This window comes from Culex quinquefasciatus, chromosome 2 (genome assembly GCF_015732765.1).
Source record: "Culex quinquefasciatus strain JHB chromosome 2, VPISU_Cqui_1.0_pri_paternal, whole genome shotgun sequence".
Lineage (NCBI taxonomy): Eukaryota > Metazoa > Arthropoda > Insecta > Diptera > Culicidae > Culex > Culex quinquefasciatus.
Window position 1 is genome coordinate 118,633,310 of NC_051862.1, and position 14,928 is coordinate 118,648,237.

General features: G+C 34.9%; 1 protein-coding gene across 5 annotated transcripts in view; it reads left to right on the forward strand.

The window, feature by feature from the left end:
* The window catches only part of LOC6032431 (uncharacterized protein PB18E9.04c), a 265,877-nt gene extending 260,015 nt beyond the window's left edge, over nucleotides 1-5,862 (forward strand). For all 5 annotated transcript variants that reach the window (XM_038250173.1, XM_038250172.1, XM_038250176.1 and 2 more), the window contains exon 19: nucleotides 5,572-5,862. In XM_038250173.1, coding sequence (XP_038106101.1) covers nucleotides 5,572-5,810 — 239 coding nt within the window. In that variant the 3' untranslated portion in view covers nucleotides 5,811-5,862. The remainder of the gene's footprint in view (nucleotides 1-5,571) is intronic.
* The last annotated feature ends 9,066 nt before the right edge of the window (nucleotides 5,863-14,928 follow it).

The following is a 14,928-nucleotide window of genomic DNA, read 5'->3' on the forward strand; positions in this document are numbered from 1 at the left end:
TCTGCAATTAATATTTACAGTTGACCTTTAAAAGGAAAAAAACAAGTTTAAATTGTTGTTTTAAGTAGTTGTCTATCATATTGCAAATATCCCGATACTGGGAAATTAAATATTAGCTATTTTTTTACTTCGCAAAAATCTAATTAGTAGTTAATGCAGCCAGCTTGTGAAACTTTTTAAAAATCACTCAGTGCGAACGAAGGTTCGTTAACATTTTAAACTACAACTTTGAGTCCCAAATAGCACAAGGAACGATCGAGTATTTGCAGATTCAGAAAAAAATCAAAAGGTAGCTATCGTTCCTAAGACAAAAACGATACTGAAGTTAAGGTTTCATCGAATAAGTATGAATTAAATGTAACTTAATTGAATGAAAAGAAACAATATTATTACATTTTCTTTCAAATTATTGCCACTATTTGCATAGAAAAAAAAACTCCCGGGTCCCGGGATTTCCCGGGAAATGGCCAAATTCAACTCTCGATTCCCGGGAAATTGAAAGTCTCGAGAATCGTCACCCTCTACTGGGAAATTATATATTAGCTATTTTTACATCACACAAATCTAATAACAAGTTCATGCAACAAATTTTTGTAACTTTGAAAAATTACTCAGTGCGAATTAAGATTCGTAAACATTTTAAACTACAATAATGAATTCCAAAAAGCTCAAGAAACGACCTTGCATTTGCAGTTTCAGACAAAAAATAAATAAAAAGGAGACAAGCAAAAGAACATATTTATTACTTTTCTTTATAAATTATTGACACTTCTAACATAGTTAACAAAAAACTCCCGTGTCCCGGGAATTACCGGGAAATTGAAAAATTCAACTCTCGATTCCCGGGAAATTGAAAGTCTCGAGAATCGTCACCCTCTACTGGGAAATTATATATTAGCTATTTTTACATCACACAAATCTAATAACAAGTTCATGCAACAAATTTTTGTAACTTTGAAAAATTACTCAGTGCGAATTAAGATTCGTAAACATTTTAAACTACAATAATGAATTCCAAAAAGCTCAAGAAACGACCTTGCATTTGCAGTTTCAGACAAAAAATAAATAAAAAGGAGACAAGCAAAAGAACATATTTATTACTTTTCTTTATAAATTATTGACACTTCTAACATAGTTAACAAAAAACTCCCGTGTCCCGGGAATTCCCGGGAAATTGAAAAATTCAACTCTCGATTCCCGGGAAATTGAAAATCTCGAGAATCGTCACCCTCTAAATACAGGTCATCGCTGAAATTTGAAAGTTATCACAGTTTTAGTGAAAAGGGAGATTTTTTCCGTTTTTGTCATTTTCCGGCTTTCGCGCGCGGCGTATATCGACAAACCTAATTTATATTTTCAAAAAAAGAATATCTCAGGAACGTACGGGTCGACATCTCCATTTTTTTATATTTTATGTGAATTTTTTCTTAATAGACCAACTAATCTCGTTTCACTTGCGTCCAACACAGCTAAAATCGGTTTAAATTGCGCGGAGTTATGATTAAAAAAAAAGTGGTTTTTGCAAAACCCTAGAACGGCGTAGGTCACCCAATGGACAAACAAAAAGATACGGGTCTAATTATTTTGGCGGAGAACTTTTTTTTCAAATGGAAATGCAGTACAGGGAAACCTCTTTTTACGCGGTGGCGTTACGCTTTTTGTTTCGTAGATTTCTCTTAAACCATACAATATTTTTGCAAGCTTCAAAAAGCGTTTTGTAGATCTGAACAAAACCTACAAATTGCTTTTAAAACATTGCAAAAATATTGCGTCGTTTCATAGAAATCGAGAAATTAGAAAAACGTAACGCACCGCGTAAAAAGAGGTTCCACTGTATACACAAAATCAAAAAAACTCTCCGAGTGGGTTTAAAAAAACCTTTTTTGCAATTTCGTCGTGAAACTACTTACTTTTCCTGTCATTCTTGAACGACGAAATAGCCTACTTTTCTGTATCAAAAATAACAGAATCGAATAGCAACACTTTTCAGCACTTGTTTTGAAACGTAACACTTTTCAACATTTTTTTTATTTAAACGATTTATTGGCAAAATACATGAAAATTTGACATAAAATTTCACTCAGTGTGTGTTTTTTGGAATTGCAAAAAATGTTGTATGGAACTCGTTGCAAAACTTGATTTTTTCAGCACTCTTCGTATTTATCCAACTCGGTGAACCTTTATTAAACTTTATTATGATAATTACATTTCATTTACATTCCAAATGGTATAGCTAAATGCTCTTCATCTTTGTTGTATTTTTCGTTTCATTATTAACTGTTCACATTTATCTAAAATAAAAATTCATTGAATTATTCAAAATCATTAGAATAAGTAAACTACGGTACTGGTATTTTAAGATGAATGCTCCAAGGGTTCTTACTTGTTCCTGGCGAATTTTGCAACCAGGCAGAGTTGTTGTCATCTCGATGAAAATATTGTTAAAATAAGTTCCGTGAATGTTGGTGGTGTTTTGCGACGATTTGGTTGGTGCCTCGTCGACGCTTGCTGCCGATTTTTTACAAATTCAGCTCGTTTTGGGCAGCTTCGATTCTTGGTCGAATGGTCGCCACCGCAATTGAAGCATTTGGCTTCGATGTTCTCGTTGATTGTGTTGCAAGCTTGAGTTTTGTGCTCACCTCCACAGGTTGCACAACGACTCTTGATGAAACAGTTCCTTCCACCATGTTCAAACTGCAAACAGTTCGAACACTGTGTCACGTCACGGTGCACTGGACGATAACGTTCCCAAGTCACGATGATGTTGAAAATTGCCCGAACTGCTTTCAGCTCAGACGGTGTTGTCGGTCCTTTCTCGAGATGAACCAGGTACAGTTGATCACGATACTTGATGTCCTTGTTGTGTCTCGTCATCTTGAAGACTTCGATCACGTTCAACTTAAGAGTTTTGAGCTCTTCTTTCAGCACACTCACATCCATGTCATACAGGCCTCGGAGGACCTGTTTCATGGGGCGTTTACCTGGATCATCATGGCTGTAGTATTCAATCTTTGTGTTGTTCAGGAAATCCCGAACGTAGTTGTAATCCTTTCTGGTAGGTAGCAGAATTTTGAGTCCATCAGCACACAGGCGAATGGAAGCTCGTAAAGCACCAGATTTGATAAACCCGGTCAGCCACTCCGATGACGATGTTTACACAAAAATGGTTTCCAGACGAATTTTGAGCGTCCTTGCTCAAACTGCCTGGCTTTGCAGGTAGCGCTTCGGCATTCTTTAGCTTCTTCAAATCTGCCGATCCTGCTGGTGAGGATCGTCTCTTTTTCTTGCCGTGCATTTTTTTAAGAATTTTCGTGATCGTCATACTGCCCATAATTGAAAATTCGGCTATTATGCCAAATCAAGTATTCCGAGAAAAACGCGTTTTAGTGTTTGTCACAAAATCTGCGTCAAGGCAATTTCCCATAAGAGTGGCATATTAGCCGTTTGGGTTTTCGCATCGGCAGCCAAGTCCAAATACTATTTGAGCAAAATTCAAGTTCCAGACGATGCGTTGGAACATCCACTATCATCTGGTGCTAATATCTCGTTTTTGTCAAAAGTGGATATTAGCCGTTTTTTCAATGGTGGGCAGCATATTAGCCACCATCTTGGATTGATTTTTATAAATCACTTTAGCGTATTTCAGGGGTCATACTTCAGCTCTACAATAAAAAATTAGACAACGAAAATTATTTTCCTGATTCGATTATCAGTAGTGAAATTTTTCAGAGGCCTTCGGATCATCTAGTCTGGACTGTATTATATTTTGGACGACGAGTGCTGATAGATTCACGTAAGCTACCAAACATTATCGAAAAGTATTATTTTTCGAAACGAGTGCTAAAAGGTTGAACCAAAAAGTGCCGAAAAATTGAGCCGAAAAACCACGCCATACAAAATAAAAAAAAACCACGGTGGGAAAGCGGGTAAAAAAATCAAAATTGAACTATGGGTACATACTATTTTTTATATTTTTATGCGCTTATTGACGTCCTGTGACAACTATGTATGTATGTATGTATGTATGATCCCCATACCCGCAGGCAACTTGGTCCTGGAACACATGTGAGCGCTAGGTGAACAATTCGATCATCTTTTACTCCGTCATCTGTACACCCACGTGCATAAGTTTTTTTGCACGAATTTTAGTGCTACAAATACCAGCGCATAGAACAAAATGGTTTCCCGCTTCCCTCCCCAAGCGCCGGAAATTTGTAGCGGGTGTAGGGACACTTCGCATAGACGCCCTTGCTCCCATCACGTCACTGAGGGTATGGAGCGACGAGAAATTAATAAGCATGCCCCCCCAGTCGAACCTTCATTAGAGAAGCAGGCAATCCACAACTCACAGCGAACGACCAAGGGAACACCCTACCGCGTATTTAGTGGAAATTGGCGTAGTTAGTCTTGATTGGAATGAGTGAATGTTAGCGTATAAGTGAAAGTTTTTTTTTGTATTATAATAAGAACGGGCTCACCAAATTATGTATCTTCAATACCAGCTTCATCTTCAGTATCAGGAGTGGTCCGATTTGATTAACTTGAGATCCGTCGACAAACTTGAAACAGCCAGATGGTTGATGATTCGAATTTCCGCCGAGTTTGAAAACGTCACGACGGGACCCAATGGTTGTCCGAGGAAACGCACCGGATGAAGATCACCATCCACCGATGAGTTGCTACCAGGAAACGTTGTCGTTGAAATCCGGAAAACAGCTCAATTTTTTGCAACAGGCTTGGAAAATCCAGAAAGATGTGCTCCTGAAGTCACGCTGGAAACCACCGTCAGGACGTCTTTTCCGCAACCACCACATTCTCCACTGGATATCGGCAGAAATAACGGCAATTTTTCGCACTTTTTGAAACGAAATTGTAGGAGGAGAAATTGACAGCGAATTTTTTTTTTTCGATCCGTACACACGCGAGGCTTACTTCGATCTCTCCTATTGACGTCCTGTGACAACTACTGATTAATACTTTCTAGAACTTGATAAGAATTTAAAAATTATAACAAAAATAAATCACAATGTGTACTGTTCCAAACAACTTGTCGATGGATTCCCGTAATACAAATTTTAAACGAAGACTTATTTGTACTTTAGAACAAGAAATCCTGGCAATTTAATCATGGAAGTCGTCACCTCGACAGCTCTTTTTGTCATCACCAGAATGGACAAAGAATTTGGTGTTGTGTGTTAATTGGATGGCCAGCAATAGTAGGACGAGAGATGCCACTTACTGCTTATTCCTTTTTTGTCTGTCAGAATGGATAAATAAAGGAATCTGGCTTATATTTTTTGCAAACGCAGGATCAAGCACATGAAAAATGTGAAATGCATGTAATTGAACAAGAAAGTATGAAAGCAATTTCCACTCATCCCACTCACAACATTTTTCACACTTTGCATCGCTGATCACTTTTATGGGTTCCGAACGTTGGCATACTCGAAATTCCACGCCCGTCCAAAACAGGAGGGCCTCTACAAATTCAAATTGATGACTCCCATCAAACGAACGCACAAACCTCACTCAGTAACTCATCTTCACCTCTATCTCTATCTCTCGTTCCAGTAACCGACTCCCGGGGCTATCAAAACTTCCACCACCCCCACCATCAGCAGCCTCCCCACCTTCCTCATCATCATCACACGGCGCAGCACCACCAACGGCCGGAACATCCGTCTTCGCAGCACCCCCACCAGCACACGATGCCGACGAGCGCGACGACGGCGACGACGCAACAGAAAAAGAAGGGTTTCTTCAAGAGTTTTTGGAAAAAGTCTCGGCACTATTCGCTGGAGAAGCAGTAAGTTGGGAATCGATTATTTGTTAGGATAGTAATACGAAGTGAAAACAAAAAAATATTTATACACTATATTTGCGGGTGGAAGTACTTTAACCAAACCAACCAACTCTAACAAAACAACAACAACAACAACAGCAATCTCTATCTATTGGCCTAAAACGGAGAAGCAAGACGGTAGGTATATGATGAAAAGAAACAAACAAACAAAAATGTCGAAAAATTACATTATCACAATTATGCAACCAAAGGAGTTAGAGAGCAGTTTTTTGTGCAGATAGGAAGCAAACCCCCCACACAAAACTTGTATTGTTGACACACACACACGACCCGCCCCGGAAAGAATCCCATAATCTTTCACGTTATAACTCGTTAACAGCCTCACCACAACCAAAGTTCGCAATTCTCTAAGACTTCGCAAAAAAAAAAGTATTTTTTCGTATTTTTGCACTGTATGAATGACATTTTGTACATACAATCATCATGACCAAAGAATAATTAAGAGCGAGTCCACGAGCAAAGCATACCCATCTCGCATCGACCTCACCAATCTGCCTGAAATTTACAGGGGTTGTTTGTACATATAAAACTAGCATCTGGCCAAAATATGAGCACTCTAGGTCAACGGGAAGTGGGGCAAATCGGGACAAGGTTCAAAAGGTTCAAAAACGTCAAAAATCGTAAAAAGGCTGTAACTTGGGCAAAATTCAATTTAATTTAAACATTCAAAATTCATCTGAAAGGGCTTAAAAAATGCAAAAAAAGGCAGGGTAGAGCATCCCAATTGGTTGAATGTAAAGGGAGTTATTGGCATTTTAGTGAAAAAATAGCACAGTTTTCAAACTCAAATAAAAAAGTGTTCCATTCAGATATCAACTCGGTTCGACCTGCATCTTGTAGGGGACATCTGGGACTACCATCTGAGACTGAGAACGCTTTGGGTAAGGCAATTTAACACATCAAATAGATACTTTTACTTTTAATGATTTTTTTGGCTGTAAAATTTGGCTCGGGGGACCCCTTAGATCCCATTTTCTGATGATAATTTTATCATATTCGTGTTTCTGAGACAATTTCACAATAGAAACATGCATAAAAATGTTTATTTTCATCCATTTTAACCCTTTGAAAAATGAAAGTTAAAAAAATTGTGATGCTGCTTTTTTTCTGGTGTCATCTAGTATCCTTGGAAACGAACTTGAATTTCAATAAATGTGAATCATTTGACTTTACAGCACTCAAATGAGTAAGTTTTTCAAAAACTTGCCATGGAATTTAGTACTTTGTTTGTGATTCTCAATTTCATGAACGCTTGTTCACGAATTAAGACACTGATTTTCTCCGTGTACACGAGCTATGAATGATTTTTTTTAAACTAAATTTTCATTTTTTTTTAATTTTTGAAGAAAAAATTATCACAATTTCTTTTAAAAACAAATACTTCGCTCGGGTTAGTTTTCAAAAGGACGCAAAAGGCACCTTAACCTGTAACAAAAAATAAAATTAAAAATTTTATTTTGAGAAATGATACCACCTTTATAAGGACAAGGGAACAAAATCACATATTTTTCAAAAACTTTATTTTTAGATGGCAACATCTTTATTTTTAGATGGCTTCTGCATTCTTTTCAAGATTTGTGCTAGCGCTAATGTTTGCAAAATATCAGAATTAAAAAAAAAAATCTGGAGTGTCGAGTTCAAAAAACTTTTTTTGATTTAAAAGAAATGAAAACAAACGTAACCGTCAGTAGGGGTGACTATGGGTAAAAAACGATACACCTCTCGATCGTATTTTCTTAATAACAAAAACAATTCAAATAACATCGAAAATCTTTCAACGTAGCCCAGTCACGACGTTCTAGCAGGATTCTAGCAGAGTTCTCACAGAGCATTCTAGCAGAAATGTTCCACCGTTCTAGCAGGATTCTGGCAGAACCAGCTCTGCTAGAATATGTCGTGACTGGGAGATTTGTTCTTAGATTGAGGTTTTGCAGCGCAACTGTGTTTCAAAGAAGGTGGCGCCAAAATGAGGTTACTTGCCAAAAATCGTATTCCTTTCTGCTGGATTAAAGAACAAAACCGCTTATTTCTCATGATTCCCAGCATCAATCTTAACGAAACTTGTTGCAAGTTTTTTTTTTCAAAAAATCATAGGTTTACGCTATTTGTTCATAGGTGGCGACATGTGTCTTTTAGCTTTGCTGCAAATTCTCTATTTCTCATGATTCCCAGCATCAATGTTAATGAAACTTGTAGCAAAAGACGAGAAAATTTTTTTGCTTTAAAATAATGTACATCAATTTTTGGGCGCGCAAAAATGTGTGACCTTTTTCTTTAAAAAACATGTTTTGGAACACGAAAAAAATAGTTTCTCCGTATATATCAATGAAATAAACAGTTATACAGTTGATAACAGATGTGTTAACGTATATTCAATAATTTTTATTGATTGTTGACAGACTTTCTTACCAATTTATCCAAATTACTATCTTTTTCTAAATTTACAGTTTTCTCATAGAAAAATCAAACAAATATTGGAAAGTTGTACACCAAATTGTTGGAAATAAATTTTCTCATCCGAATCCGGCATAAGTTTTATAAAAATGTTGATTATGAAGTTAAAAACAAGTTTTTTTCAAAAAATTATAGGTTTACGCTATTTTGTTGGCGACATGTGTCTTTTAGATTTGCAGCAAATTCTCTATAGTTTACTAGCATTTTCCCAAAATATGGTGGATTTTGATGAACACTACCTGAAATGCCAATTGTTTGAAAATTGACCCAATCTCACCCCTTAGAGGGGGTGACATTGGGTCAAATGAAACTAATATGATGCTCAAATACAACGATATGATAAAAACAAGTCATCAAACAGTGTTTCTTGTTCGAGGGAATCGTATTGACACGCTATAATAATTGAAGTGGAGATTTTCAAACATTTGGGTAGTTTTCGAGCAATTCTAACAAAAATATTAGAAAAATGATTCTAGAGGTAATTTTTGGTCAAAAACGTACCCCAACTTATGACAGCTGCCAAAATTACAGGATTTGTTCTAGGAACGAGATTTTTTTTAGCGAAGTCATCTTAAGATGTTCCCTACATAACCCTTTCAACAGAATTCATTTTCATTAAAAAGAACCTGAGAAATGGTAAAATCCGTAAAAATTCACTTTGACCCGAAAAATCAGGGGGCACAAAAAAAAATATTTTTACAATAAATTTCAAAATTTCAATGAAAATTCAAGTGCAACCCGCTGAAATCAAAATACATTCTCCTGCGTTTAAAATCATTTTTAGCATGTTTGAATTTATTAAAAAAATCTTAAGATTTTTTGAAAATTTTCGATGCAAAATCTTTTTTTTTCGATACAATTTTTGTTTTTGACAGATCTTAGATTTTTTGAAAACTAATGATTGCAAAACAACTGAACTAGTGTAAAATGCATTTTAAAACACTTTTTTCATTTAAATGTGAAGACTATGGCTTGTTATTTAAATTTATTTATTTTTTTTTCCCCCCCCCCCCCCCCTTGACCTCGGCCAGGGCCGAGGGACAAAAACTTTTTTAAATATTTGCATCGGCCTTATATAAAAAATATCAAGAAAATTAATATGATATATTTAAAAAAAAATCGTATGTTGAAACGAAATAATAATACGATACTGTAAACATTTGTTAATGATTAACTAAAAATAATTTGGAAAACCATTTTTTTTTTTTTGAGGAATGAATAATTTCGATTTCAGTGCCAAATAAAATGCAACAATTTTACTTACCATTTTTAAATGTGTTTTTATATCAATTTGATAACAATAACCCTGGAATTGAAATGACGCAGTGTATAAAAACTTTCAAATGTGTTTTTAAATAACAAATCAGGCTTCGCACCAAAATATGAAATCTTAAAAATACATTTAGCTTCGAATGGACAAGCAATCGAAGGCATAAGTTTGGATTGGTTTCTTGGGTCGTAATCATAATAATCATGCATGGACAAAGTTTCATTCAAATAGAATACTAAAATCGAAAAAATAGAACCGTTTACAACTGGATCGAAATCGAACAACTTTGAACCTGCTTATCAGAAGAGAGAAAAAAAAGTCAGCCGTCAAAGCGTACTGCCTCTACCAAAGTAACTTTTATTTCCGTTCCTTCGATATCTCCCACACAAACACACAAACCCTGGCGCAAGCAAAAAGTATAGACGAGTATTGTGTAAGAGAAAAAAGAAAGAAAAAAAATCACAGCAAATCACAACCAAAATTCCGCTTGATAGCGACCATTTAGACGAGGGCAATGTCTGTAATTTCTGTTTGAGTAGTCAGTCAGTCAGTCAGTCAGTCATGATATTCTTCTTCTCATTCACTTGTACCGCAAAAAAAAGAAAAGAAAACGAATATGGAAAACAAGAAGGGAAAAGTTCGCTCTGTGGCATTCCGGCACTATCATAGCATTTTAATCGTACGTACTAAACACAACACACCAAAACACACACACACCCACATTAAGCGTTATTTGATAAAGGAAAGTAAACAAGTAAAAGGATACGTGCGTTTGGCAGCGCAAACGTTGAGCAGTAATGAGTTACACATAACAAAAAAAGAAGGAAACAGAACAGTTACAGTAAACAAACAAAAAACATTCAATTCGATTAGATGGTTCATTCATTGATTTAGAAGTGAATATGCAAAGTCAAGAGTCAAGTAGAGGAGGCAACTTGTGTAGAATAGAGCAATTGCAGAAGCGCAAAAAATAGACTTGCAGCTAGGAAAAGAAGAAGCAAAAACGCGCATTGTTAGTCTGGAGTGACGTTGTATTGTAGATTGAGTACCGTGTATAGAAGTGAGTTTATGTGTACAGTTATACTTCCTGCGTTAGTTTTTTTTGGTTATCGGAAAATGTAACCCATTTTTCCCATGTGACTTTTATTTATGAAACATCACGTATTTTGGTTACCTGTTAAGTTTGGATAAATTTCGGTTACTCTTTCTTTTCTCAGCAGCAAAACTGAACTAATTTTCTGTACTGGTGGTTAGCCACCCATAACAAAAGCATTGGAAACCCGCTTTGAAATTCGTTGGAATAGAATGTTTCCATCGGAAGGAAGCCTTCGTTTCAATTTGAACTCATGCTGGGCTCCTCAATTTTAACAACTATCAACACTAATCTCAGTTTAATCAAAGTCTTGAAAGATAACGACAAACAAAATGTATTTCCACATTTTCTTATATTTATGAAACACACATTAGCCCAAATAAAGGTCATTTTAATCAAAATCAATGCGTGTTTCCAACTGAAAAAGAACAAAAGAAAACCCAGCAGATCTGTATTTACTCATAATTCGACGCCAACATTTCAAAAAGTGTCATGTACAAACCATGCGTTTTGAGAAAAACGCATTTGAATGTTGAGCATCATTTTTCAATTCCCATTTTAATATGAAAGTAAAAGAAGATGTTCTAATGATAACAAACGATGAAAAACGTTGCTTTTATTGATACTTGATCATCCATATTCAATAAAACATTATTTCCTTCATTATATTTGCGAAAAACAAACATAACTTCTTTTGAAATCACCTACGTCTATATCACCCTTCTGCCATTGGAAAGGAAGCTTTTTTATGATTCGTTTTTCTTCGCCGAATGTACATGACGCTTTTTGTAAGTTCTGGGAAAGTTTTGTTATGATTTGCTTTTCGTCGGCAAACGTACATGGCGTCTTTTTCTTGGTGCGTTTTTTTTTCGTCAAGAGGTTCATATAGTCTTTTATTTGACAGGTTGACAGGGCTACATGAACAGGCACTGCTGATGTGAAAGATTTTGTTTATGTTACTTTATTTAAAATACTTTCAGAATATTCAATAACCCAGAAAGTGTCAAAATGTACATGATGCCTTTTGAAGTTTTGGCGTCGAATTCCACCGTAATTTGTGTTCTATTGGGCACGTTAACTCGTTACAATAACACATTATAATATTGATATTATCAAGTCAGCTGCCGTTCTGCGCATAACTGTCCCATGTATTTTTTTACGATTTCGACTATTTTTATTTTAAAGCCCAATGTCCGGCCCACGATGGCTTTTCAAAATAGTTCTATGACCGGCCTAGAGGCTGTTCATGAAATATTCAATAAATAAATTGAGTGTAAATTAAAAAAGAATGAGATCATCTTTTACATTATAAAAAAAATGAAAGGCGTTTGAAACCATTTTTAGATAGATCAAACATATTTTAATTTTTTGTGAAATTCGGTTGCACAGTAAAGCCGTTTCGGCTGTAAAAATAACACAAATAAACACGTTTTTGTAAGTTATCTTAGTTTTTCATTCATGAAATCAAGATGTATGAATCTTATATGCAACACTAGTTTGTTTCTGCTTTCTTCAAAAAACCTAATAAAATCAATGCAATGAAAAAAAAACATTTGCTGACTTTTCAAACTTTTATCAAACATTAGTTCCGGCCTGCCACTGGTTTGGAAAAATCAGATCTGGCTTGCAGGGCCAAACGGTTGGGCACTCCTGTTTTAAAGTTTTCTTTGATGTTAACCCGGGCAGACGGTAATAACAAAATCCATACCATTTCAATAACAAATACTGTTAAAATAACAGAAATTGTTATGGAATCTTCATGAAAAATCAATTTTTGCATAAGAGTTTAATAACAGTTTATGTTATCATAACAAAATTTGTTTATTGGTCTGATATTGGTTGAAAGCCAAAACAACTTGGGAATAACATTTTTTGTTATGGAAGAATAACGCCAACTGTTATTGGGATGATCGGATTAGTTGTTAAAATAACAAAAAATAATAACAAAGATTTGTTCGAAGAATAACTGAAAATGTTATTAGTCTGTTATTACAATAACAATCAAATAACAAAAAAATCATAACGACGAATAACAAATCTTGTTTTAAATAACATAAAATGTTATTGGCCTAGTATTTCAAATATCAAAAAATGTTATTCAAAAGTTATTTCCGTCTGCTCGGGAAGGTGAAACGGGTCGCCTGTTCATAGACAACTTCTCTGCCGCTCTAATCGTGTCCGTCTCATATCTGGAGTTTTTTTTTTTTTTTTGTAAAGGTCCAATAAACCAAAATTTCCATTTTTTGCTTTTTGGGTGTTTTTTAATACCCCTGACTCAAGGCGTTTTCAAAAACACCCAAAAAGCAAAAACTGGAAATTTGGTTTATTTTCAAAAAAAAACTCCAGATATGTAAAAACAGCAAGCCGAGAAAAACGCGTGTCAAAGTTGTCCCGCCCATAAGGCTACGTGTTAGAATTTCACGAAAAAGTGGATTTTCTTCGGCTTTCTAGAACAAAGTACCGTAAAACGGGGTGACTTTGATAGCCGGGGTGACTTTGATAGCCGGGGTGACTTTGATAGGTTTGCGATTTTTCCGCAAAATGAAGAGTACAATTAAAATACGTAAGGAATGGTTCAGAAACATACTGACCGTGGTAGAGAAGTGTTCAAAATACCTCATGAAGAACTTTTCATAAATTTTTGAAAAGTTAATGAAGTTAGTTAACTATAGTTAAGAAAAAGTGGATGAAAGTCATTATTTTAAACTTCTCAAAGTGTCATGATTTTCTCAATGAACATGATTTTGAATCGGAAAACGGAATGCATTTTCGGATTCTTTGGACAATTTTCCACTAGGAGAAGGTTAAATAAGTTTGTAAATAATAAATAATATGTGTTTTTGAAGCACAATTAAAAAAAATCTCCAAATTTATAGGCAAATTCAGTTGAACAAATTTCATGTAAAATGTGAAAACTTGTGATTCGTGCTTCGAATTCAGTTTAAAATGCAATATAAATCGATAATTTTACAAACAAAACTATTTTTAACAAATTTCAGGCAAAATTCCGACTTTTTAACAATTTTACCTAAAATTTATATGTATTATGTTAAAAAGCTTATAAACTTAGTTAACTTAATATAAACATTGATTTTTTTTCTTACAAACTATATCAGCTACTTTAGTGATGGTACATTTACCGTACAAATAAAGTTTGAACATCTTAAATATGATTTTAACAAGAAAAACTATGACTATCAAAGTCACCCCGGAATTAAAACCAAGAATTTTTAACGTAACTATTTTTCTGAACACTATTGAAAAAACTTTTTTTCCGAAATAGTGCATGGACTTTGTGTGGTCTACCCCAGTACATGTTTTAAAAATAATAATCTTGAGAAAACCCTTACCTGTTGGAAAATATTCTAAAAACAAATTGAAATCCTATCAAAGTCACCCCGGTTTACGGTACTACATTTTATTGGTTTTTCTGATAGTTTATATGATTTTGAACCAAACTGCATCATTAGATTTTGGCCGATTTTAGCGTGACATACTTTATGGATGACGCCTTCTTTGTTTTTCTGTTGTATCGAGAAATTAAAAGTGCGAGTATGTACAACATGGAGTTAAACTTCTCAAAAGCCTTGGTAAGCTTCACATCAACTGCTCAGAAAGTTCAACTCCATGTTGCGATTTGACAGCTCGATAGCCTCACTTCGCTTGGAGACGGACCGACCTGTTGCTCCAAAATTTTTAAATTTGTAAAAATATTAAAAAGTATTTGATTTCAATTGCATGAATAAACTTGAGAATAATTCACAATCGATTTTCATGCTTTTTTTTCAATGAAAATTTCAATAACAGTCAATATTTTTTTACCCTCTAATTTTCTGGGGAAATTTTGAAGGGGAAACTTGAAATAAAATTTGTAAATGTCCTGAAATGCTTTGGACTATTTTCAAGAAATAAATTGTACAAATCTAGCAAAGCAATGCAATAGGGCTGTTGCGGATTATATTAAAATGTTGAAAGATATACTTTATTGCTTACTTGAATTAGTACTTGAATTAGTAGTTTTGTTGATTTGAAAATCAAGATTTTTGTTGAATCACACTGCTGGTTTCTTTAATATGTTTTTGTTGATTAATGTTTATTTATTCCATGTAAAATGCAACAAATGATTAAATTTCTAAATAGCTTCCCGATGACCTACCTGCGAGCTTCCAACGTGACAACAAAAGATTTATTTTTTCCGCTCACCTCATCCCTGCTTACACAGTCGACCAGAAGCACAACTCTTATCAA